Source organism: Triturus cristatus, chromosome 9 (genome assembly GCF_964204655.1).
Source record: "Triturus cristatus chromosome 9, aTriCri1.1, whole genome shotgun sequence".
Lineage (NCBI taxonomy): Eukaryota > Metazoa > Chordata > Amphibia > Caudata > Salamandridae > Triturus > Triturus cristatus.
In genome coordinates, this window is record NC_140592.1 from 444847527 (window position 1) to 444874476 (window position 26950).

Below are 26950 nucleotides of genomic sequence, written 5' to 3' on the forward strand. Positions count from 1 at the left end.
AGGGCTCCTCAAGCAGGCTTACAACCTTGAGTCTGTCGCCTCAATATCTTGATCAGAGATCCGAAGTTGAAATCTATTTTGGAGTCCTGGGTAACTGTGTTGGCCCATTATAACTCAATAACGAGGGAGGGCTTTTGGTATACTTGCGAAATGTGAAGTGTTTTAAAAAACTGAGGGGCATATCAGCAACAGACGGCGATAAACATCGCAAAGCGCGCTTAGCGCTTTTATATTTATCGCTGCCTATCGCTGTAATTTATCGCCCGGATAACGCGTTATTAACAACGCGTTACTCCAGGGCGATAAATTTTACATTAAAAATGTGGGGTTATGCGGGAATATCGCTGTTAAACCAGCGATATTCCCACAGCGATAGAAGAAACCTTGATGATAGGGAGATGTGGATTCAGCCACTGAATCCACCTCCCATGTCATAGATAGGGTAGTCATGAAAATACCGGTGATAACAGTGGTTAACGCTGTATTTTTCATCGCTAAGGGTGTCCTGGGCCGTATTGTAAATACAGAGTAGGGCAGTTAGAGATCATTTTCCCTTAGTTTTTGCAGGGAACGCCTACTTTGCATCTCATTAGAGATGCAAAGTGAGGCGTGAACTAAACAGGAGCTGATTCAAGGAAATAATGTGATATAATTATCGGCGCTTTTCGCCCAAAAACGGACGCTAAAGCGGCGATAATTATATCGCCAGCCCTTGTTGATATGCCCCTGAGTTGGCACTAACTGCAAGCCAAATTCCAGTGTCCACATGAGTCAATTCTTGATTAAATGCTTTCCAATGAAATGAGGAGTCGGCATGTCATATGTTACGGTTATATGCATTGCTTGATAAAGCAAGAATTCTCCATGGGATCCCTTGGGTTATAATTCACCCAATATAAACTTGGGAAAATTTCCACAAGTCCATATTTAATATTTGTCATATACATTTGCCTTTGTTTGATAGAAAGTTTCAAAAAATAGAAAGTAACCAATAAGGCGGCAGTAATGACTAAACATGTCAATCAATGTTACAGGGCCGCGCACTGTGGTAGGAGGAGTGTCAACGATCGTGACGAGCATCGAGCGTCGAGCGTCAGCTGACCGCGGCCGAGGCATTGTGGGCGGAGCTGTGTGAGCTGAGCGTCGCGCCGCGTTGCGATTGAGCGGTCCGGAGAGGTGCGTGAGACCTCGTAGAGACCCGCTGAGACCCGGCGATATCAGTGATATCTGCGGTCCAGCGGGAGTGACTGGTAGCGGCTGGTAGCGGCTGCAGCAGCAGCGGAGAGCGGGGGGCAGAGGCCAGTTAGCCTCGTGGAAGACGTGGAGGCGGAGCGGCGGAGCAGCTTCAAAATCAGCACCAATCGGCACCAAGTAAGTCGACTGTGGACTTGGGGGTGTGTGGTTGTTAAGCCCTATGCACCAAGTTCCTCCACTCGTCGCATTGTGCCCCCGCCCTCACACTCCGCCCCCCCCCTCTGCTTGTGGTATCTAAAGCCTTGGGCTCCCTTTCCTGACTGCCCCCGGCCCTGGCTCCGGCTCTGGCTTTTCTCATCACCTGCCCTCTGCCAGCTTTGGGCTCCTAGTCCACCGCTCCGCGTCGCTCAGTTCCACCTCTACCCCTCCTTGCCTCGGTCATTCGGCAGTTAGTCAGCGCTCTGGTCGCCTGTTTCCTCGCCAGTTACCGAGCTCTCCAGCCACAGTTCTGCTCCCCCCGCGCCCCTCAACCCCCCAGCCCGTTGCTATCAGCACCCAGCACTGCTCCCACGGCCCAGGGGGTATTCGGCCCTTCCGCTGGCCCGGTCCCCTTCCCCCCCCTGCAGCCGCGTTGCGACTTTACCGGTATTTGGATCCGGCCGGTTGCGGGCGTGAAGGCTTGTGGGGGGGGCGGAGTACTGGGAGTTTGGCGGGGTGCCTAGTTACAAGGGTTTACCCCCTAAAGCCGTTGGGCGCAACTGTTGGGAGGCCGCGACCAAGGGCAAGGGATCAGCAAGTGGTTGGGTGGGTTTAAGAAGCGGGGGGGTGCCCTTGTCCAAGCTGTAAAATTAGCTGAGTCCGTTCTTTCAGTCGCGGCCGTGCTGATAATCCTAGCAAGCCTGGTCTGGCCGGTCCGGGAGTCAACCCGGTTCCCTACGCCCCTCGTGCTCCAGTAAACACACTCCAGTTTGGTTGGCCTCCCGGCAATTAAGGGTATTTTTGACTAAGGGCCGACAACCCAGTCTACCAACTCACAGGCTTAACAAGCCCTCCATAACAACGGAAGTGATGAGATCCGGGAATACGAGAAAAGCCCCTCCAGCCTTAAAACGGAAGAAATTAAAACGGTTGGCCGCAGCTGCGGAGTCCGCCCTGGTCATTCCGGAGACTGCTCCAGAGTCCAGGGATCCACCGAGGTCTCCCATTCCAAAGGGACAGCAACATATTAACAAAAGCGACATGCATCCACTTCATATATCCCCTGCGTGCCCCACAAAATCCTATTCGTTACTGGACTACTTTAAAAAAGCCCCGGGCGCAACCAAGCTTAGCAATCCAATTCAAGCCTCTGAGTCAAACTCTCTCCCCATGTTATCCACCACCCTGGCTCATGATCCGGACCTTTTCATTTTTGGGTCAGCTCCTGAAATTGTTTCAGAATGTGCTTTGACTATCTCTCAATTACCGGGTTCAAGCCATCACCAACGCATACTAAGTCAGCCCTCCCTCCCCCATGTACCTGTTATCGAAGAGCACTGCTCCAATCAGCAACCGTCTGTGAGTCCAACCTACAATCTAAGTCTTCCAGTCCCGTATGTTTCGCAATCAGAGAACTTTTTGGTCATACCTCCACATAATCCTCAGGCGCTTGAGACGACGCCCATTGTGCCTCATTCTCACTTAATTTTTCCACAAATTCATAGTCACAACGACTTAATTTCCACTTCTGTCACGCTCAATTCCGGTTCACCGCAGGTCCTAAACTTTTTGGAGGGGAGCCCTGACCAAGTTAAACTACAACAGCGTCTACTCTCACCCCAAGCAGTTACTTCAACCTCTTCAAAGGTTTTACAAAAGTCAGAATTAAAAGATCAACGGCTAGTTGACCTGTCGTTTTCTTCCATGATCACTTTTTCTTCACCTAACAACTCGCCCCACTTAAGATCAGAAAAGGAGCCTCACCATGATCCTGTCACAACCCCGACCGTTTGGCCCCAATTACTTCAGACCTTTCAAGCTACAGTCACTGCCCTAAATTACCACTCGGACAAATTGGACACTCAGGTGGACCTACTGAACACTTTAGCTCTGTTCACAGCAGGGATCGACAGCAAGCTGGACAAACTTAACAATCTAATAATGAGTGCGCAAGCATCTGCAAAATTGGTTCAGTCAATTTGTTGCTGTTCGCCTATTATTGATTCCCTCTCCTCGCTCCCAGACTTTTTAACCAGTGTCCTTAATGAAGTAAAACTGCTGAAGGGCAGCGCCGTTCTGCCTCGGCTCGATCAACCCCCTCGATCTCTTCCAACCCACGAATCAGATAAGGCGCTTACCCTAACATCAACGGCTTCTGGGGTCCAGACGAACGAGGAACAAAAAAGCTCTACAACACAGTTGGATCATCAAGACGTCACTCATCCATCCCAAGGCTCTGTATGTCTGACGGTCCCATTGGTACAAGCTGCTATAAGCCCTCAGACAATAAATGGGCTTCCTAATGGCTCCGTTAGTAATAAGGCAGGGTCAAGTCTCATCTCAGCGGTCGTGGCTCCCCCATCCCAGAAACGCTTCACCCCCCATGCCTCCTTGTAGTAAGAGAGAGCGCAAGCGTCAACGAAAACAACGGAATAAATCAAGACTTAACACCAAAGCTGACCTTCCTAAATTATTTCCGTTGTTTTCAATCGCTACCAACAAAAACATCCCCAACACTTCACTACCTTTAGCATCACCAGTAAGTTCGTCTCGAAGCCCGTACAAGGCTGACATAATCACAACCACTAACCAACAGATTCCTTTGAGCAGTCTTGAGCTAAGTCCTGCTCCACCGGAAAATGGGCCTTCAGAATCGCAGCCGGCCACAAACGAACCAAGAGGCAGTTCCACTGAGATAACTACAATGAGGCCATTATCTGCATCATTTCAACCTCAAGTGGCTGCGTTGTCAACTGCATCCCGACGTAGTCCCATAATTCATAAAACAATCTTCAATAATATATCAACCTTATTAAAAGATTCTCGGTCATCCGGGCAAGACACACGGGCCCTTCACCGGCCCCTTCAGAGACCACACCCAGATACTCCAAGTGCTAATCTCTCACAGTCTAATTCATCCCGGACTTCCGACACTGATATTAGAGACACACATTCTCTAAAAATTCTCCTTGCCCCCGAATACAAATCAAAAGGTCGGCAGGATATACTCAACAGATCAAATATAATTAAATTAGTCAACTGCGTTCCGGGTTTTGGGGCCTTGTCTTCGGACGACATCGAGTCAATCGAATTTCTCCCCCCAAGGGGTTCCCAACCCTCTGAGGTAACCGTGGTGTCCCTTAAGTCTATCACTTGGGTACAACTATTCTTAGATCAAAAGCCCCTATTTCGGAAATGGGGCATCAAAATCTACCCCTATTCCACGCCTGGATACCCCACAGTGTTAACTCAACAACCCCCTACTTTGCTAAGTGGGGAGAAAAATAGGCCATATTCAATCCTCAAAAATGCCTTAGGATCACTTCAATCGACCGAAGATGGACGGTCTAATCCCCTGAACTTTGATAAAATTTCTGATTGGGGCTGGCTTCCAGCCACTTTGTCTCGCAATACATTAGATTGACCACGTGATGAGCATCCGATAGCCCAGGCTCAATCAGGATTCCCTCTACATCCTTCCTCAACCACTCCGTTTCCGCAGTCACAGTCCTTGCTCTCCCTATGTTCATGGAATATTAGTGGTCTTTCTCAGAAACTTACTAACTCAGAGATCCATTCTTTCATCTTTGGTCATGACTTAATTGCACTTCAAGAAACCTGGGCTTCTCAATCTAGCCCAGTTATAGGTTTCATGGAATTCTGGAAACCGGCAATTAGATCCTGTCTTTTTGGCCATCCCAAAGGTGGTCTGTCGATATATGTTTCAAATAACCTAAAAGGCCCGATTGAGACACTGACCTTTGACGAAGACTGGTTACTTGGTGTTAAAATCAGTGCATGGAATAACCAGCGTTCTCTTTTTCTTCTTAATGTTTATATCAACCCTAACACCCGTTCAAAGAAGGCCCACTTAAGGCGTCTAATGAAAATTGTGTGTGACCTGGTGGTGGATTATCCCAACTTTGACTACCTAATTACTGGAGATTTTAACACCAACTTTTTCCAGGGTAATTCCACCGATTACGAAGGGCTGTTTCCATTATCAACTCCGGAATTCAAGGCCCAGTCCAAACCCCCACACCAAGCCTATTGTGGCCTCGGTGAGCTCTGTGTGCTGCAATTTTTAAGTATTGGTTTCCTGGTAATGAATGGGAGATCTGCGAATGATACTCCCCCCAACTGGTCCTGGTCAAATGGCCGCAAACGCTCCTATTTAGATTACACCATCTGTAATTCAGCGCTGTTCCATCATTTGACCAACTACAGTATTCTGCCCCGTTCAGGAAGTGATCACCGTCCCCAAGTTGTTACCCTTAATATTCAGCCAGACTTTCATAAACTTGCCTCAACGACATGCCCAGGAATATACACCCAAAACCTAAAACGGCTAAAATGGAATGACGATATAAGTCCTAACATTATGGAAGCTTGTTTGGTATCTATCACAGGAAGCACCTCCACAGCGGTCTTTTCCACGGGTGCATGGTCATCTTTCTGCTCCCAACTGACAACTTGCTTTCCTTCTAGCCATCACGCCCACAAGGCCCTCGTTAGCCGCAAGTTCCAAATCTCCAGTCACACTAAGGCACTGAAGAAATCTAGAGACAAAGCACTGCGATCTCTTAAGTTATCCCCAGGAAATAATGAACTTTCGAATGGGCTCAAAGCAATCCAAAAATTATTCAGGGTCGCAATCCAATCTGATAAACGACGCCATCTAACCCAATTTTGGTGCAAACTTCTTTGGGAGAGCAAAAGCTGTAACTCTAAAAGATTCTGGGCCTTAATCAACCAACTAAATGGTAGCTCCTCCAGATCTGGATCAGCAAACATCACAGAAGCGACCTGGTCAGCCTATCTGACCGACCATTTCAGGGCCTCAGAGGTCTCTGTGTCTACAGTCTTATCTGTTCCTAAACAACTGTCACTTCTTCCACAATCGATCAGGAGCAGCTCGATGGTCCGTTCAGATATACAAAGTGAAGATCTGCAAGTCACGCAAGAAATGGTCACCAAAGTTCTTGTAAAAGCAAGATCCGACGGCGCTCCCGGTCCAAACAGCCTACCACAGTCCTTGTTCAAAACAAACATTGATTTATGGTCGAGATATCTATCCAATCTTTTCAACTATGTACTGACAAGTTCAACCATCCCGGACTCATGGCGAGGGGCAATAATCCACCCGATTTACAAGTCCGGCTCTCATGCATCCCCAAACAATTATAGACTAATAGCCTTGTTAGACATCGAAGCTAAGTTCTTTGCAGGAACATTATTGGGGGAACTGAGAGATTGGGTAGAGCAGAATAATCTGATTCCACTGAACCAAACTGGCTTCACTACCTCCTCCGGTACCATGACCAACTTACTATCATTGTCTATCATTGTCAACAATGCATTAGTCACATCTAGCATGGTTTTTTGTTGCTTTATAGATTTTAAAGCTGCATTTGATCGGGTACCAAGGGCAGCTCTATGGGAGAAGCTAAAAAAATGGGGGATCCCAGATAAGCTCCTGGACGCGATCATCCAACTTCATTCGGGCACGTGGGTACAAGTGAAGTTGGGGACCGGCACGCATCTCTCTCGGAAAATTATGACAACTAGAGGAGTCAAACAGGGATGCGTGCTGGCCCCCTTCTCTTCAATCTGTTCATTGCAGATCTGCCATCCTTCCTTGAAGAAACGAACAGTCACCCGCCCAAGATGGGAGGCGTCCCGATAAGCAACCTTTTGTATGCTGACGACTTGGTCCTTTTTAGCTTGACACGGGTAGGGCTGCAAAGGCTATTAAACAGACTGGAAGTCTATACAACCACGAATGGGTTGGAGGTCAATCTAAAGAAAACCCAGGTTGTCACTTTTGGTAGAAAGCTATACCATGGGGGTGGTTGGCTGTTTAACAACTCTAGCCTCAGCATAGGAAACACTTACAAATATCTTGGGGTCACTTTTGACCCCAGGGGTAACTTTAACCAACAACGTAAGGTTATCTCAGTAAAAGCCATGAACCTTCAGGTAAGCTTCTGTAAGCTCTCAAGAAATCTGTCTGGCCCAAGCCTGTCCCCATTACTGGAAGTCATGAGAGCAAAAATTGGGCCCACTTTGACTTATGGCGCTGAGATTTTTAGGGGGAAACTAAATTCCTCTTTTAACCAACACGTGACAAAACTTTACAAAAAAATCCTCCACTTGCCCAAATCAGCTTCTGCTGCTCAGATCAGACTAGAATTCGGTCTATTAAATTATGAAATTTCAGCCACTGGTCTGTATCTAAACCTGTGCCACAAACTGAGACAGGCAAAGCCAGGATCATTGGAGTCCTTAATTTGGCTGGATATTTCCCAGACAAATCGAAGCGGCCCTTACAGCCGCCTTTTTAAGGATTCGATCCGTGAAATGTCTGCTGGTGCATTATGGGACCTCAACCCTAGTAAATCAGCATTTAAAACTAGCATTAAGAACTGTATTCGCATGAGGTCCCTGATTATTGATAAAGCCCAATTTGCCAAACGCAGACACGCCTGGGCTACAATGTCCTCATATGGTCGGTTAGCTCCCGCTTCCTACCTATCCTGCACCTACTCCTTGCACCTAAAAACTAGCTTTATGGCCGCCAGACTAGGCGAATGGCAATTTCTAAAAGATCTTCCCGTCTGGCGCCGTCCGTCAGAGGACGTAATCTGCAGGGGGTGCGGCTTGTCTCCCGAAACCATGGAGCATATAGTCTGTCTTTGCCCATCTTTTATGTCACAACGTAGACATAAATTGAAAATTGAGTGGAACAGGCTGGGAATCCGAACGTGCAGACAAGCAATTATTGCAGCATTAATGCCAGAAAACATAGGTCTAAACATTGCTTTTACAATTTTCATACGAAATGCTTACCGCTCTCTTAAGTAGTTACGGGCTGGTTCACTTTTATGCTTTTTCATTCTATTTTGTGATTTCTCAACTGCTACTTATACCTTTTTATTGGACGGTTGCTTTGCACAATTGGCTGTCACTTTATGGTCCATTGTCAGTAATCATGGTCCTTGCCAAAGACTTGATTCTAAATGCACTTTAAATGTTATACCGGTCATTGCACTTTGCACATTAAGTCCTTTTCCATTGATAGACTGGTGAAGTTTTTTACTGTGTTTTGAAGTTCTATTAATTACTGTTTTTATGCTAAGGTTCTGTTTTTAAAATGTTTTGCTGTGTATGTCAATCAACAAACGAAGTTCTCGTTTGAAAAAGGCCCTATGGTGATCTTAGGTGAAAGTGTTGGATAAAAAGTTTGTAAAATTATGTTGCACTAATAGCGTCTTCTGAATGCATGGTCATATTGTATTAGGTAAGCTAAAAAAAGGCTGCTGGCTAGAAAGACTGTGCCATAAATGATATGCAACATGACTGCAAGGTTAACCTCTATGTCATTTTACCTGCAGCGAAGGGCATCAAGGCATCATTCTTCTTAAAAGATCCATCTTCATTTAAAAAATGTCCAGGATCGAAGGCATTTGGGTTTTTGAACTTTGTAGGATCATAATGGACTGAAGACAGCAGAGGAGTCACATACGTGCCCTGAAATCGAAGTGAGAGTTTAAAAAATATATATTTTTGTTAGCATCTAAGTATTATTGTGTACATCACTAATCATTAATTGTTTGCATTTTATTAACCAACATATTCCATATCAGTCCGTTTCGGTCTCAAAGGAGCCTATATTTCTCAGGTATGGATATCAATAAGACATGTATACATCACTACAGCATCTAGTATCTTTATGTTGCAGTGTTCGGGGAATTATATAGGTCCACGTGGTTGGCAGTAGTGACTAGGTAATTATCTGTAATGTAGAATACAGATGTCCAGTGTGTAGGCCAATATTGGCAGGGTGAACCGGGGAAAAACATAAACAAGGAACTAAAAAACACAAACAAGACAATGGGTCTTGTAAACAGGGTCTGGAGGGTTGGGGAGCTAGGTGGTGTGAGAGCTAGTTCTACCTCAATCATAGGGGTGTGTGCATATCAGCCATTAGGCTATAATTGACTCGTCAGTGGACACTTCCTAACAAGCCCTGTCCTGGAGACAAGGGGGCAAGGCCCAGACCAGTGGTGGGTACCAGACTAGCGGCAGATAGGTCTGTCATTGGGTATATGTTGCAGGGTTTTGCGAGTCATGAATTTAGGCCCTTCAATCTCATTTGACATTTCCTCCCTGTTCCCCCTCTTCCGCATCCTAATCATCTGAACTCCCAGCCCCGTCCACATAATTCCCTGGATCGGAGTCAGTGACAGCCTCCGAATGTTCCCAGGCTGTCAAAATCTCCTGCCACAAATTGGCTACTGGGTGTCTGCGTATTTCCTGGGCGTCTTCCCTTCTAATGGCTTGTCCGTTCGACATCACCCAAAGCATGACGTCCCTCTCCCATGTTTCTAAACTTGGACCCCTGTCTAATTCCCAAGCCGTAGTGATTCTGCATTGAGCCAGGACCAAGTCTGTAAATCTAGTACCCACTTTGCATGATTTGGGCCTGGGAAAGTCCTCCAAGAGACAAATCTGCATTGTGCCCTTAGTGTAGTCTGGAGCCTCTGTAGGAGCACAGTCCAAAATATCTGCATAACGTGGCAAGCCCAGGTCATGTGGCAGAAATCCACATCTAGCACCTGACAGCGGGGACAGCCCGAGGGTCCCCCATATATTAGTTGTAGTCTGTGTGGGGTGAGAAATGCCATGTGTAGATAATTAAATTGTGTATATTTCAGTTGGGTATTTTGTGAGACTTGCTTGGGATAGGTTAGTATTCTCCCCCACTCCCTGTCAGTGATATCTTGTCCCAACATCTCCACCCATCTTGCCTTCAGGTTCACTAATGGTCACCTCCCCATCTCATTCAGCGCTCTGCAAAACCAGGTCACCAGGTGTCAGGCGGAGCCCATAGAAAGAAGCAGATATAGAACCATATGATGTGAGAGTTTGTCCCTACCCATGGCGTACATGTCTGCAAACGTCCATACTAATGCTTTCTACGTCAGAAACTGGCCTCTGGGTAATGCATAGGAAGTGGACAAGTCCTCTGGTGGAATGAGGGCTCTCTGCAGGAAACAGTCTCCCACTGTAACAAGCCCTGCCTCCTTCCACTCTGACAGTTGGGCACAAGTAATGGGGTCTCCCTCCATGGGGGAGGCCCACAAGCGCCAAAGCAGGCGCCTATAAAAGAGCTGTCCGGGTTCTTACAATACAATGGTGCCAGCATTGTAATGCCACTCACAGCAATCCAGTGAGTCGCTGGATAATTATAGCAGGGCATAAAAGGCATGCCAGCAGCCGCCCCCGACTAGTTATTAGCCGTAAGAAATCAAGGTCATGCTTGTGGGTTTCATCAAGCCATTTATCTATCCACCGCAGCTGTGCTGCTAGGTAATATAGTAAGAATCCAGGTGCTCCCAGTCCCCCATCCCTTGTGGGCATTTCAGGATCTCAAAAGCGACTCTATTGCACCCGCCATCCCATATCAGTTCACGGAGGAGGTTATCTAACTGTCTGAACCAAGAGGCATGTAGCTTAATCAGCAGATTTGTAAAGAAATACTGATAACGGGGGAGCATTACCATCTTGGTGATCGACAGTCGCGCCATCAGAGACAGGCGCAAAGCTCTCCAAAATGCTATATATGACCAAAGGGAGCTGAGGATGTCCCTATGCTGCCATCCTGCAAGTTGTCTAGTTCATGGAACACTCTTATTAACAGATATTTAAAAGTTGTGGCAGCCAGCAAAAAGTCCTTGGGGAAGTTAAGTGGTCGGGTGTCTCTCTTGCTCAGGGGAATATACATTTCTTGGCTCTATTAACCCTCAGCCGGAACAGCACCCCAAAGTCCTCCAGCAGCCCGATCACTGCCCTCCGTCTGAAACATCTCTTCCAGGAGCGCTATTACCAAGGCAAAGAGCAGGGGGTCAGTGGGCATCCATGCCTGGTCCTCTTATTGACTTCATATATTAACAGAAAAGTTGGTGCCAGTTTTCACCCGGGCCATTGGGTCCATGTAAAGTAGGGTTTACCCACTTACTCCATCTCTCTTCCAAACCCATCCGGTCCATGACTCTCAAGAGGAAATCCCAACTTATAGAGTCAAAGGCCTTCTCAAGAGCTACAGACACTATAAACGCCTCCTGGTTAGTCTGCATTTCAGGGTGAAAGAGTACATGATACAGTTTCCTAAGATTTAAGGATGTGCTTCAGTTTGGGATGAAACCATTCAGAGGTCAATATACTAGGGTCTGTCTGTATGGGAGCAGTCTGTTCACCATAACCTTGCTGAGGATTTCGAAGTCCATATTTAACATGGACAGTGGGCGAAACGCTGATGGAGGTGCTCCCACTATGTTAGTCTTAGGCAGGGGTATAACTGTCGCGGCTCGAGTGGAGTCTGGCAGGTGGCCCAGTCTCAGGGAATAAGCATAAAGCGTGACCAGTTTGGGGGCCAGGGATCCTATGAAGTGAGAGTTCATGTCAATAAATTTGCAATTTAAAATAAAAGATGTGTACCAAATATGTTTTACTATATGGTAAAATCATATACAGCATGAATTTGAATTCCAGATCTTCCTGAGAGATGGAACCTCTTGAGTTAAGATCAAAGAGTATAGATCAATGATGGTTATATTTCAAAACGCAAAGGTCACTAATACCGACCTGCACCTATACAGACTCCGGGACATAGACTACTAACATATTGTTATATTGAGCATTTATAGAGAAGTGTGCTTCTACATACCTTGATGATTTGTTGGCATTCAATACTTTGGAGTCAATCTAAATACAAGTCGATATAAAACATAATGCTCTGGTCTCAAAAATATCGAGCAATAGGTTTGATCTTCTGCTTAAATTCCTTATTTTCCTCTAAGCATTTCGAATAATAAACAAGAGTGATGTAAAAATGATAATTGTGCCTTTTAGTAATGTCCTGATTAGTTGTTCCTACCTTTCCTTGCCCCTCAACTCTCAGTTTCTGTGATCTGATCTTGGCTGAATCCTATACAGAAAATACAGCTCTGTGAAAAGCGTTATTGAGCGGCGGCGGTATTATAAATGAGCTGCTAACTGGTAACTAAAATTGGTGTACAACATATCCGGCTGAAACAAATATTAAGGGCCTGTTCTAGAGTTTGGCAAGTAGCATGATAGCCCATAGGGTCAGATGAGTCCTTCTCCTCCTCCAAACAGCATTACCCTCCCATGATGCAGCAGATGTACTGAAGACATAGCTGATTGACAATATTTTTGCACCAGCTCAATCTTAATTTTATTCTTCTCAAATGATAACTCCAAATCAGAAGTTTTGTGTAAGTTCACTCATTTTCGGTATTCACAAACTATGATTTAATAGTAACTTTACAACTGTAGAGACCGGAATATTTTTTTATCTGCGGAGGTCTCCACCCCAACTGTTTCTGCAGTCATAAAGTTACTATTAAATCATGGTTTGTGTATGCTGAAAAAGAGTAAGCTTACACAAAAGTATAAGTTTAATTTTGTAAATCGGACTCTTCCATTTTTATGCGCAGCCCACTACATAACAATATGAAATGTTTTTTTCTATATTTAATATTGGCTTATTCACTGATGTGCAATTATATTGCATTACAAATCTCAAGGGCCTGATATACAAAGATGCCTAATAATAAATCGAAAATTGCATCAAATAACAATTTCGAATTTGTGATTTCTTATTTCGAATCTACTAAAATGAATTCGGTAGAAGTGGGTGCAATTTGCACATCGACTCCTACTGGTTCCTAGAGAGTCACAATTCGATCCACTTCATTAATATGTATGAGGTAGTTTGCAAATCATGACCCAATATGATTGGTTAGATTTACAGGCATGGTGGCCTGCTGGGGTCAGCAGACCACCATGTGTGTGGTTGCTCTTAAATAAAGCATTTTTATAAATCAGCCATTTTCCTAATAGGAAAAGAGTATGGTTTTTTGAAAAAATGAATACTCTTACAAACATTTTTGAGGAGCAAGTAGTGGTCCCAGGAACCACACACTGCCTGTTCATAAAAATAATCACAAAAGGCAAGAGTCTCTTAGGGACCCCTACCTGTTTGTGAATGGTTAGGTCTATCCTTTCTCGCTTTCCACTCTCCTCTTGTGAATGGTTACCACCAAATTTGAATTGGTGGTAAAATATTAATGTTTTGTTACTGGCAAAACATTAATACATGAGCTAAAGAATCGGCATTTGGAAAGGATGCCCTTTACATGCCCCTTCCAAATACCGTTTCTGTATTTATGCTGAAACCCAAACTACGATTTGGAAACGTGTTACCGAATTGCAATTTGGGATTTGTACATTTAATAAAACCATTTTGCAGCTGCAAGGCTCAAACCTGACCTTTGTGACTATAAAACTGCTGAGGACACAAGGCCACAATTGCTTTAGCAACTCCGTACAGATTTCAACAGGAGTGTCAAGGGATGCATGTTTCAACTGCCACTCATGACTTGTCTGGAGACACTGCTTAAGGTTGTTGGTTGTCTGATTTGGAGCACTTGAAATATAAGAGACAAAATGGATCTTACTCTTCAAGATGATCCTTAAGCACAGATCTACTGCCAGTGTTGTGGAAAATGTGTTTCTGTCTGCGTCCAGATTTAGAAAAAGTCTGTGGCATTGTCCACATTAATTGTGGCCCTGAGCACAGAGAAGAAAGCCCAGAACCTGAGGCAGACCATTGTTAACTTCAAACCTTCAAACACCCATATGTAGAGAACTAGATTGGATCTGTCCCACAGACAGGATTAAATAGTGTGCCATTCAGATGAAATGGCAACAGTCTGTGGTGCTGTGACCTAGAGGTATGATAAGCAGTATAGACACTTGCTAGAAGTTTGGGGCCAAGGAACCAACACCTAATGGCTGTTCTAGCATAAGAATGAAAAATGTTGTACTAAGGCATACGCTAGTTCTGGGAGTCTACCATGTTAAGCTACAGGAATTGTACCTACATATTTGTATGGGGGAGAATCTTTTGATAATACTTGAAGCCCTAAAACTCTGTATCAACAAGGCCATCCTGAATTTGATGTCCAGGAACAGATTCATGGTCTCTTTGTCTTTGTGGGTGAAGGATAGGACAATGGGAAGGTGTTTGCCAGCCCTATGTGGAGAATAGCATCAACGAACTGTCTTCTTTTGGGATGTGTTAGTGTGTTCTTGTGTAGCTCACTAAAAATCAAAGATTCAAAAAGGTCTGATGATAAAGGATACTTTGCTTACAGCCAGCAATGTGGAACATGACCTTGCAGGACAATGGTACAGATAAGAATAGAAGTGAATGTTATGCAACCAGTGAAATTAATTCCAAAGAAGGACTGCTAAAGACTGGCAGGACTCAGTTCAACTGAAGGACGCTGTTTGATTTAGACGGTGGTAGATTCTCAAGATGAATCAAAGAAGCTGATTTGGGGCCTGCTATAAGGGAAAGTAAAATAATGCAATCTGAAGGTCTACAGAGCACACTCTGGCATTAAATTGAACTGCCAGATTCCTGATTTAGATAATATACATCTAGTATCAGGAAACACTCACCTTCCAACTTAATGTGTACTTGTACATTTAAACAGATAAACATATGAATTGATTAAAGAAAAATCTACAAAGAGTATTAGGGCTTGATATAGAGTTTGGAGTAAGGATTGTACTCCATCAGGGAAATGAAGTAAAATACTCAGTCCCCTGACCTGTGCTTTGAGTTTAGAGATGGCTGCTGGCACAGGGGACATCGCTATTTATCGACAGAAACCGTTTGCATGACGGTTCATGTCAATGAGTTAAAAGTTTGAAGGATGGTATCATCAAATTGATGGTACCCTCCTTCTAATTTTTTACTTGTTTTAATTGTTCAAATACAAAATCCCTAAGCAAAATTTTGTTTTTGAACAAACAGAACCTAATGACTCCTACACCATGGGCGGTTTCTTCTATGATACAGTTGTCATTTACACATTTCTTGCAGTTCTGTACAGCCAGGTTTTATATGACAGTAAGGGAAAGTAGACACTAGGCATGCAACAACCCACTGTAAATCGCAAGGGCAGTCGAATGGCCAAACCTCCAAGGGCTATTAAACCATTATGTCATCAGAGAAGTATGTCAGCAACAGAGACAGAATAGTCTCAGTCGCTAACATACTTAAGGTACGCCTGACTGTATTTCAGATGTGCGGACCATCAATTTGCCGGAGAGGGTACTCTGTCTCAACAGCGGCAGAGTACATATGTGCCAAACTCTAAATCATCCTCTTAGTTTGTACATGACAAGTCAGTTTGACCGTGCGAAGTAAAGATTTACTCATCTGTGTATTGAGTGGTTCATCAACAGCAATATAATAGAGTATGCTTATGAATGCTCTACATTTACTTTCATTAGAACCCGTATGCAAATAATGGAAAATGCCTTTTATCGGTCACTAAATTGTTTTAATTGTGTACCCACTTATTGCAGAATAATTATGCAATACCTTTGGGATTTTATAGCCTCTGAATGTGGTGTCACGAGCCACAGCACGGGGAAGGCTCAGCGGGATGACATCTGCGAATCTTTGAATCTCATGGATGACTGCATCTGTGTAGGGCATCTTGCTTCTGTCTTCAAAATTTGGGCTGCGGTTTGAGCCAACCACTATGTCGATCTCCGCATGCATTTTTTCTGTTGAGAAAAACATAAAATGCCAAGTATAAGGTCTTTGCATAAATATTTTGATCCACCATACATTATTACCCATTGTAATTATGTGATCATCCCTGTCATGTTTAAAAACTTGGAAAGGGTACTCCAGAGGACAGACAGGGACCTCCTTTAATGACATGCTTTTCTAAATAAGACATTGTGATTGAGGCATTGCTCTCTCTTGAAGTTGTCTTACAGTATGCAACAGATATTTAAGGATTGTTTTGTGATTGGGATTGCTGTGGTTTACATGGAAGTCTAAGAAAAAACAGAAGTGAACCTAGTAACAGAATCTCTCCCTAAATAAGAGGGGGTCATCAGATGCCATTCTTATTGCTATCTAATTTTCTTACAGCTGAGCCACTGGCACATCCTCCATGGTCCAAAGCTCATTCCCTGATTTCTAAATGAGGAGGGTGAACTTACTGACAATTACATGCATGTTCCTTAATACCAGCTCACTCACCAAACACACCACAGAGATCGGAATTCTGCTGCAAGTCTTTGCCGCTGACATACTTTTTCTGACAGAAACCTGGCTGAACCCTGCAGTGGCACCTGACATTGCCACAGCCATCCCCTTCGGCTACAATATTGGCAGGTAATGCATACTTCACAAGCCCGGAGGAAGAATCGTCATCATCCACAAGAACACCATCAGCCACACCACATTCATGGACACATCATCCTCCAACATGGAAGGCCTGTCATTCAAACTCCATGTCACAGCCAACTTCACCCTAAGGTGCACTCTCATCTACAGACCAGTGGAACCATGCACCTTCTTCACCTACACCATCACAGACTGTGTTGCAACACTCATCCTTGATGCTAGTAACTACATCCTACTTGAAGACCTGAACTTCTACCTGGAAGACCATCCCAACCCCAACTCAAGAACACTTATTGAAAACTTGGAAGCCTGGACCTCCCACAATGAGTAAAGGGACCTAACCATATTGCTGGACCCCTCCTGCACCCTATTTTCACCAACTCTGGCAACATCCAACAACAACCGAGTTGATGAGCCAACACCAGCCCACTGGACAGACCACACCCTCATCGAGTTCAGCATTCTCGCCTGCAGACAGGAGAGCATTCAAATCTGCCCTAAGTTGCAACCACCAAATGCACCACTCTGATGGACTGAATCGATGCCAGGACCAATAAAAGCAAAGAAATCTTCAACACTGTGAAAGATTTCTCCTCACCACTCGAACTCAATCACCCTCTCACAGGACCTCTACAACAATCTCTCAATTCTTAAGCGATAAAATCACTGCCATTTGCATCAACTTCAGTCCACAACAAGACCTGACAGACCTTGCCACAATTTCCTGATCTTATCCAAAGAACCGATGCTAACCACATGGCCCATCATCACCTCAGAATAAACCCCCGCCTCAATGAAGTTCATCCACTCAGAGGCCCATCGGACCCCTGCCCCCACTTAACACACTTCAGAGGACTGCAACTCATCAGTAGCATGCTCACACACATTCTGAATGCCTCCACCTCTTCTACAACCTTCCCAGTTACATGCAGCTTTCCTCTTATTGCTGAAGAAACCTTCTGAGAACCCTTTAATGCCAAACAACTACAGACCAATCACCCTGATACCATTTCTAACCAAGGTCTCAGAGAAAATCATTAATAGACCATCACAGGATTCCTCAACGACCAACAACTTCTCAACATTACTCAGTCTGATTTCAGACTCAACCACAGCATGCAAAATGCTCTTATCCCTACCACTAATGACATCTGCATGACTCTGGATAGAGGGGACACTCCAAAACCTCTCCACAGCATTTGACCTGCCCCATCCTCTTCCAACGCCTACATGACATTGGAATCCAAGGACATGCACTCGGATGGATCTGCTCCTTCTTCATTGTAAGGACCCAGTCAGTCAGGTTGGCACTGTAGACCTGGGATTCCAGTGACCTCATATGCAGAGTTCGGCAAGGATCCTCCCTGAGCCCGATACTCTTCAACTCCTACAAGATCCCTCTAGCCAGCATCATCTGCTCTCATGATATCAACATACTCTCCTACGCCAACAACACAACTCATTCTCTCGCCTCATAGACAAGATACCCAGCACCAGGATCAAGTTCAATGCCTGCACAACAGAAACCTCCCACAGGATCAAGGCCAAGTGTCTGAAGCTAAACACTACAAGATCTAAATTGTGATCTTCAGGAAGAACACATCACTGTGGGGCTCCACCTGGGGGCCAACAGATCTAGGACCAACACCCAACCCCACACCAAGTACTTCGGGATCATCATCAACAGCAAACTAAACATGACAGCCCAAGTCGATGCTGTCACCAACTCATGCTTCCATGCCCTAAAGATGCTGAGTAAGAGTTTCAAGTGGTGCCTATCCTAATCAGCACCCGGAAAACTGTGACACACGCTTGGGTCACAACAAACTGGACTACGGGAAAAACCTCTAGTCCGGGATCAACAAAAGACTCACCAAAAGGCTGCAGATGATTAGAACTTGGCAGCCAGAATCACTCTCAACCTTCCACGCTGTTCTTACATCACACCACTGCTGAAGGAGCTCCACTAACTCTCCATTCATTAACAAGCTCATTTGAAATTTCTCCCCAACACTTTCAATGCACTGCATAACATGGGCCACCATACCTCAACAATCGTCTTTGCTTTCACAAATCTTCCAGACACCCCAGTCTCCTACTTGCATAAATCTCACACATAAAGAAAACCATACCAGGCAGTCGGGCCTTCTCCTAAAGCATGGAATAACCTGCAGCTACATAAAGGGCCTCCTCCTTTCCACAAGAAGCTGGAGACCTGGTTTTTTGAGTTGTCCCACCAGGCCCTAGGTGTGGCTAGACTCACGATGTGGACGAACCCACTATGTGTAATGTAAATTAATCAAATCAAATCAAATCAAGGATTTGAACAACAAACTCCAAGACCGTGGTTACCCCAAACACATCACTGAAAAGGCAAAGAAAAAAGAGAGAAACCAAAACTGAGAAGGGCTCATTGAGGCACACCCCCGTGAAGCTACACACATGCCACTAACATGTGTCACAACCTTCAACTCGGCCTCCAACAAGGTCTCTGATATCATAAGGAAACACTGGAAAATCCTAAAGACAGGGAACTTCAATTGGGACCCCCCACTATTATCACACAGAAAAGCCAAATCCATAAAGGACGCACTGGTTTCCAATAGACCGACCCAAGAACGCAAGCAAGGGAACACCGTCCTAAACGCATGGGACTTCCAAAGGTCACTGGCCATTTCGCCTGTGGTAATTGCAGTGTATGTCACCTTACTGCAACCACTAAAAACCTTCAACTGGAACCCGGCAAGACATGGGAATTGCAACAACATACCAATTGCAGCACAGCACACGCAATATACCGCATTGTGTGCCCCTGCAATCTAACCTATATTGGGATGACAAACAGGAGAGTAAAAACCAGAATTTGTGAACATCGGAGCACATAAGATGCAAGAGAAACACCAGCAAAATGACAAATCATTTCCTCGAGGCATGACACACAACCAACGACATGCGCTGGGTCATCATAGAGGCTCTAGATCTCAACATGCTCAACATCCAGCAACAACTGTTACAGAAAGAACAGAGGTGTATTTATTGCCTTTCCACCCACAAGACAGGTTTGAATGACAATATTCCATGAATAGCCTTTACAGACAATAATCACCAAACTTTTGGCGGTATCCATTAGCTACCCATTAGACATGTCTAGTTAACAGTATTTCATGGCACTGACCCACCATCACCTGTCTGCTCCAGGGTTGCCCCCAACACTGTGACAGATAGGCTGAGTAACACTCACTAGCCCCACGTCGAAACACTGTGGACAACAGCAACTACGGAAATGCAAACACACACCCTTGCCCAATGCTGCATTTGCCCGCATTCTCACCATTGATGCCGCCAATGTGGTCCACATTGAGAATCGCCATATCCAAATTTGCCCTAAAAAACTCATTGAAAGGACTCTTTGGCCCCAGCAATTTGGCCCACATTGAGAATCGCCATATCTACATTTGCCTTTACACACTCATTGAAAGGACTCTTTGGCCCCAGTACATTGAATTACTCGATCCTAAACCCCTCTTCAAGATGGCCTCCGAATCAGACGCCCCATCTCTGTCTCCCTTACCAGATACTACCAGCACGCGTGTGCATGCGCTATGGAACAGGATGCCGAGTCATGCTCCAACCCGGACATGCACGCCTGCACGTACCGGGTCTTATCTGCTCACTACTGACACTGGTTCCCCACCGAGACCGAGCGCCAGCTGCGACCACGGGGGACCTATTCAGGTTTGACAGCGGACACCTCTTTCAATCCAAATAAGACTATGCGTGCTCCGATGATGCTAATGAGCTAAGCCTACCGAGCCTTCCTGGCTCATCATGGCAACCTTTTTCAATTTACAGATCGGACTTGTGAAAGAGTTCCCTAGCCCCCAGAGCCTCGATATATGCGAACACTATAAAATCATTGTAACTATTTACTTTTTGAGTGCATGTTTTAATTTTAATTTTAATTTTGCGCGTTTCCATTTGTTCACTTTTAACTAGTGGTGGGCGGAATTTGCGAAATTCACTTCCGCAAATTATTGCGAAAATGTTTAAAATTATCGCAAACAAGCGGAAATATCGCGAAGATGCAGAAGTTTTTTTCCTGCATGTTCGCGAGATTTTCTGCATGGTTGTGGGTCGCCAACTTACCCATGTGGTTGCTCGCGGGCGCGGCCATCTTGTTTTGAGTTGTCTCGCGGTGCATGATCGCGAGAAGAAAGACGTGATCGCGCGACGCATGACGTCACTGCGGGCGTGAACTGTCGCGAGACAGCGCAAATGGCTAAAAACAATACAACAATTCATGGAGAACGCGACCGGATCAAGAAAACTTGTCGGCGAACGCAGGGATTCAGGTAAGGCGATCGCGCGCGCGCGAGAATGTATTATTTTACAGCGCGAGCAAGAAACAAATTATCGGCAAGCTGCGGAAAGCGGAAATTTTGACATTTTCGCACTCACCACCGGAAATCGAAAATGTCAAATTATCGCAATTTCCGCGAACGGAACGAAATTTTTGCCCAGGCCTACTTTTAACCCATATTACAAACACCTTTGCCATTTAAATGTGCATAACAGTCTGCATGAGCACTGATGCATCTCGCGCACACCAGTCCACTAGTAACTAACTTTAGTGGCGCCATAAGCGACACAGCGCCACATTAAGCACAGCCATTATACAGCACAGGGAGCCAGCGCAACCATCCACGGGGCTCCGTGGGTCAGGCACCGCCACTGTGGCATTCACTGTCTAGCGCCATGCAACGCGCACCATTTACCGAACTGCTCACCATAGATAGGTGCTGCATGCACAGAATCTCCTGCATGTTGCCACTGGCATGGGCCACATAGCCAATGACTGTAGTAGTCACACAGACAATGACTACAACAACTAAAAGTCACTAATATTGCATTTTATGTTGCGATACTATATGTTTTTCCTTATCTTTTCTTCCCCAACAGGAATTTTTCGTTTTTCAAGGGCCAGTGAGTACACTGACATTTTTACCACACACCTTAGTGCGTGTGTAGGTACAGCACAGGTTTCACGTGGCATCCTTCACCTTTGCCACTCACTTTTCACCCACTTGGTCCTGAAGAAAGCCCTTTTAATACCCTTCACGGGCTGAAACATGTAGACCGCCACAATTAGCCAACTAAATGATAATAATTCAAGATTAGTTGCATCACTTATTTTAGTTTTTCATATATCCTGAGCCGCCAACATTAAAATTAAAGGCAAGGATTCTCAGAGATATTTTTAACTGTAAAATCCCACCACACATCACACTTACGCACCACACTAGCTCCGCTGTAATCAGGCATCATAGCACAACCGGGGGGCACTTGGCCGCCTGGTTGGGACCCCAATGATGAAGTATGACACCAACTAGGTTGGTGTGTGTGGGGTCTTTTAAAAGCACCTAATGGGTCCATGTATTTACTACATACAGTGATTAATTTACATTACACATAGTGGGTTTGTCCACATTGTTTAAGTCTAATATCTATTTGGGGAACAGGACACACCCCCTGCCCTATCCCTCGCTCTCTCTTTGATTACTTCTAGTGGCTAGACTCACACCTTCTCAGTGCCAGCATATCCTCGCAGGTGATAGTGCACTCTACAAAGCTGCATAACTTAACTCAGAGGTGAACAAAAGCACATTTCCCCAATTTATCACCATCCTCCAAATGAGGCTAAATGTCCTTTATGACCAGCAGCATGTACAGCATTCAGTAACCAGGGATTTGCTGAATATCAAAACATTTGATAATTTTTCACCCGCCTATGTTCACAACTTTGCTGTTTGGTACAGAAGTGCATTAAATTTAACTGTCTAAGCATATTGCACTGAGGTGCCTTTGTCTTTCCTTGTGAGCAAAATTTCTTCTGTGCAAGATTGAGATTATGTTCTATGAGAGTACTAATTTCACCACATTAGACTATTTGGTAAAGCCTTTGGAAGACTAGCAGAATTCCACCTGGAATATTTTTTTTTCCTAACGCCCAATCAGAAATTGATCAACACCAGTTTACGTAAATGGTAAGAATCTGGGGGCATATCAACAAGGGCTTTATCTCTGCTTTTTTGGCTTTAAAAGCCAAAAAAGGAGAGATAAAACTAGCGCCCTATCAACAACAGGGTGCTAACATGCAAATTTGCATGTTAGCACCCTTTTACTCTACGCTTCCCCTTGCATCTCTAATGAGATGCAAAGGGGGCGTTCCAGAGTAAAATAATAGGAGAAATGTCGCTAAGCGACATTTCTCCTATTATCAAGAATGTCGCTAACCCTGTTAGAGACAAAAAAAGCAGCGCTAACCGCGGTTAACGCTGCTTTTTTACGTCTGGTATTTTTCTGACTTAGCCATGATATCCTATGGAAGGAGGATATCATGGCTAAGTTTGCCTGTCCCTATCAACAAGGTAACGTGAGATTATCGCTGGGTTTCCAGCGATAATCTCACGTTAGCCTGTTAGCGTGAGGATTTTTATCGCTATTGAGATAAGCGTTGCTAATAGCACGCTGTCTCAGTGATAAAAATTCACGCTAGCCGGCGATAATTATCCTAGCGCTAAGTGCGCTTAGAGATAATTATCGCCGGTTGTTGTTGATATGCCCCCTAGAGCCAATAGTCATCCCATCACACCCAGACAGGTTGTTACTATTTTGCGTCTATAACCGAATTTAGTGTCTCAGGGAGTAAGAGTGCTCAATAAAATCAATGTAGCATATTTTTTTAGGAACAAAGGGGCATATCAACAAGGGCTTTATCTCTGCTTTTTTGGCTTTAAAAGCCAAAAAAGCAGAGATAAAACTAGCACCCTATCAACAACAGGGTGCTAACACGCAAATTTGCATGTTAGCACCCTTTTACTCTACGCTTCCCCTTGCATCTCTAATGAGATGCAAAGGGGGCGTTCCAGAGTAAAATAATAGGAGAAATGTCGCTAAGCGACATTTCTCCTATTATCAAGAATGTCGCTAACCCTGTTAGAGACAAAAAAAGCAGCGCTAACCGCGGTTAACGCTGCTTTTTTACGTCTGCTCATTTTCAGACTTAGCCATGATATCCTATGGAAGGAGGATATCATGGCTAAGTTTTCCTGTCCCTATCAACAAGGTAACGTGTGATTATCGCTGGGTTTCCAGCGATAATCTCACGTTAGCCTGTTAGCGTGTAGATTTTTATCGCTATTGAGATAAGCGTTGCTAATAGCACGCTATCTCAGCGATAAAAATTCACGCTAGCCGGCGATAATTATCCTCACGCTAAGAGCGCTGAGCGATAATTATCGCCGGTTGTTGTTGATATGCCCCAAAGTTTGGAAAGCAAATATTGAAACTGGCTTGTATGCGATTTGTCTGGAGACCTAGTTAACGATTATGAATCCTAATCAACTTTGCAAATTTAGTATAAGCTTCAATTCAAATTTGCATTAGAAATATCAATTAACAGTCATAATACTGCATATTTGATGGAATGTCGGAATTTCAGCTGCCCAATCAATCAGCAGTTGCTATAGTCATTGAACACTAGAATGTTCAGTTAGTGGTCTTAGTAAATTAATTCCTTGCTCAACCCTTGGTAGCTGGCAAGGAGCCGGCAGGTTTAACTTAGGAGACAGGTGTTTAAAGCATTTAAAAACACTAATACATGAAATAAAAAAGACACAACACACAATAAAACTCCAACACTAATTTAAAAACTAGGTTTTATTTTAATGAACAAATAGACACCAAAATGACAAAAATCCAATGTAGCGAATCACAGATAAACAATTAAGGAATAAACACTTTCTAATGCTTAAACACATATAGTGCCACTTTGGGACACCTGGTAATGCTTGATGGGGACAAAGTCAAAGTTGAATGAAGAACCTGATGAAGCCCTGGTTGGATACACTAAGCGGGAGGCCTCAGTTAAAATTTTACTTTCACAATTAGTTGTTCTGGAGCTTTTTCTCTCGACTTAGATTGAGGTTCCTCTTCAGGCCAGATTAACATCAACGTCATTGGCTTGGTTTTCTGCTGGGCCCCGGTCAAATCCTGGAAGTCTGGCGCTCCGAAACTTTCAGTGGGACAAATCTGAAATTCAGGCCGGGTCACGATTGAAGGTCACCGGCTTGACTCTCGATGTCGAGTCGGTCACCTTCTGAAGTTTTTTCAAAAAGTTTCTCCAGACTTCTCCAAACTTCTGGAACTTCTTCCTGAAGTTCCTCTTGAGGGTTCAAAGTGTACAAAACACAAATCCAAGGGTCTAGAAGGTATGAGATAGTCCTTTGAAGTTTGGAACTACAATTCCCACAATGTACCAGGCCAAATCCTTAAAAGTCCACTGGATGCACTCCAGGATGGGGACTTCTTAATGCTCACCTTCCCTATTCATAACTTTACTTGGGCGACACCTTATCTTATCCACAAAGGTTACCCAACACCTGAGCAAACCCACCATGACCAACAGGGGCAGGGGGGCTTACTTGTTTTTGGCCATGGTGTCTGTCTCCAATGCCAAGAATAGCACTGCCATGAAGGCCAGCACCCAGCAGAAGCTACTGAAAGCTGCCAGAATCCAGAACCACACTCTCAGCTCTCCACTGACAGGTGGCTGAGCTGCTCTAGGGGCAACTGTGGGTACCTAGAACCTCTCTTGCTGTTTAGAGGGGGGCTACCACATCCTTTGACAGACACCCTTCTTCCACTCTCCCTTCCATCAATGCAGGGGTGGAACTCTGCTTTTTGATAGCTGCCTGACTGCTCGGGACTTCCTCTGCAGTCAGGTGAAGCCTCACCAGTGCCAACTCTGGGTTTCTCCCTTACTGGGACAGAAGACACTTGGTTCACTGGAACTCTCTTTAAAAGTGGTTTACCTTTCCTATTCTTTTTCCCCTTTCTTTTGGGACCACTGTTTCATAACTGTAGGGACTGACTCCCCAGGAACTTTGGGTTGGGGGTGCCTTGGGTGATATTCCCACTTGGGATCTGACCAACCTCCGGGAGGTCATTGCCCAGCAGACAATCTACCGGGAGGTCCACGCTGACTACCACTTTATTGCGGCTAAGGGTACCTTCCCATCCTAGGGGCATTATGACCACAGGTTTGGTTGTGACCTCACCTGGGACTATCTTTATTCTCCTTGTTTCTCCTGGCACATACATGTTTGGAGATACAAACCTGTCACTCACTATAGTGTGACTGGCACATGTGTCTCACAGGCCAATGGCAGCGATCCTATTCACCTGAATGGAGTGGAAGTGCCTACTCCCACTCCCAAGAATCACCAGCTTACCATATGGCCCTGTCTCCCAACAGCATGTTAGGAGGACTTCATCTGAGGAGTCCCCCTCTATGGCTACACTGAACAGCACAGTGCTAACCATCCTTCTTGGAACAGGCAGGGTCACCCCTGAAGTGACCAAACTGCTGGCAGTCAAAACACACTCTGTTATCCAAGTACTTCTTCAGCTTTGGGTTCTCCTGCCCTAGCTTTTCAGAGTTGGGGTGGGATCTGCTCTCCTCCTTTTAGTGTTCTGGGGTACTGAGGGAGTCTCTGTGATGGGCTTACCACCTCCCTCCTTAGGTTATTGTGTGCCTAACCCCACCTTCTTGGAGTCTACCCCCTCATACTGGTTCTCAACCGCCCTACAGCTAGCTCTTGGGGCTAGTCAGAATTGAGTTATAAAGCCTCTCATATGTAGTTACTTGAGTAAGAACAATCCAGCCGTCTAGTGCCTACACAGAGATATACATCAAGCCCTGGCACACATAAGACAATATTCAAAGTCAATCACTTATAGTAAAGAAACAATCATGGCATGTATGGATGAGTTTAATGTTCTCCTGTAGTGGCTCCAGCCAACACGTGTTTCGTCGATCGGGACAAGAGACCCGCGACTTCCTCAAGGCTGGAAAAACATATACAAAACAGAGTAAATGCCCCTACATGCAGGCACAGTTGAAGAATACATTATTTATGATGTGCAGGTGGTCCCAAATGTGCGAACGTATATCAAACATTATCTTACAGGAATGTAAGTCAAGATCGATGTGATCAGTGACAACACCGCGTAAGTGCCTATTGATGCAATACAATATCTCACAATGTCTGGTACATAGATCCATAGTGCTGCATAATACCTGACATGGTGCACAAAAAGCGGGGACAAGTGTGCATAATAATTATGTTAATGTTGTGAATGGGTGGTAAATAGTTACTGGGTGTAGGCCCAGGCCTACCTGTATGTATA

General features: G+C 44.8%; 1 protein-coding gene across 8 annotated transcripts in view; it reads right to left on the reverse strand.

Annotated features, from left to right (window-relative positions):
- The window catches only part of LOC146798110 (cytochrome P450 2F3-like), a 585105-nt gene that overhangs the window by 58291 nt on the left and 499864 nt on the right, over positions 1–26950 (reverse strand). For all 8 annotated transcript variants that reach the window (XM_085625327.1, XM_085625332.1, XM_085625334.1 and 5 more), the window contains 2 exons: positions 15878–16065; positions 8781–8922 (listed from right to left, as the gene is read on the reverse strand). In XM_085625327.1, coding sequence (XP_085481453.1) covers positions 8781–8922; positions 15878–16065 — 330 coding nt within the window. The remainder of the gene's footprint in view (positions 1–8780; positions 8923–15877; positions 16066–26950) is intronic.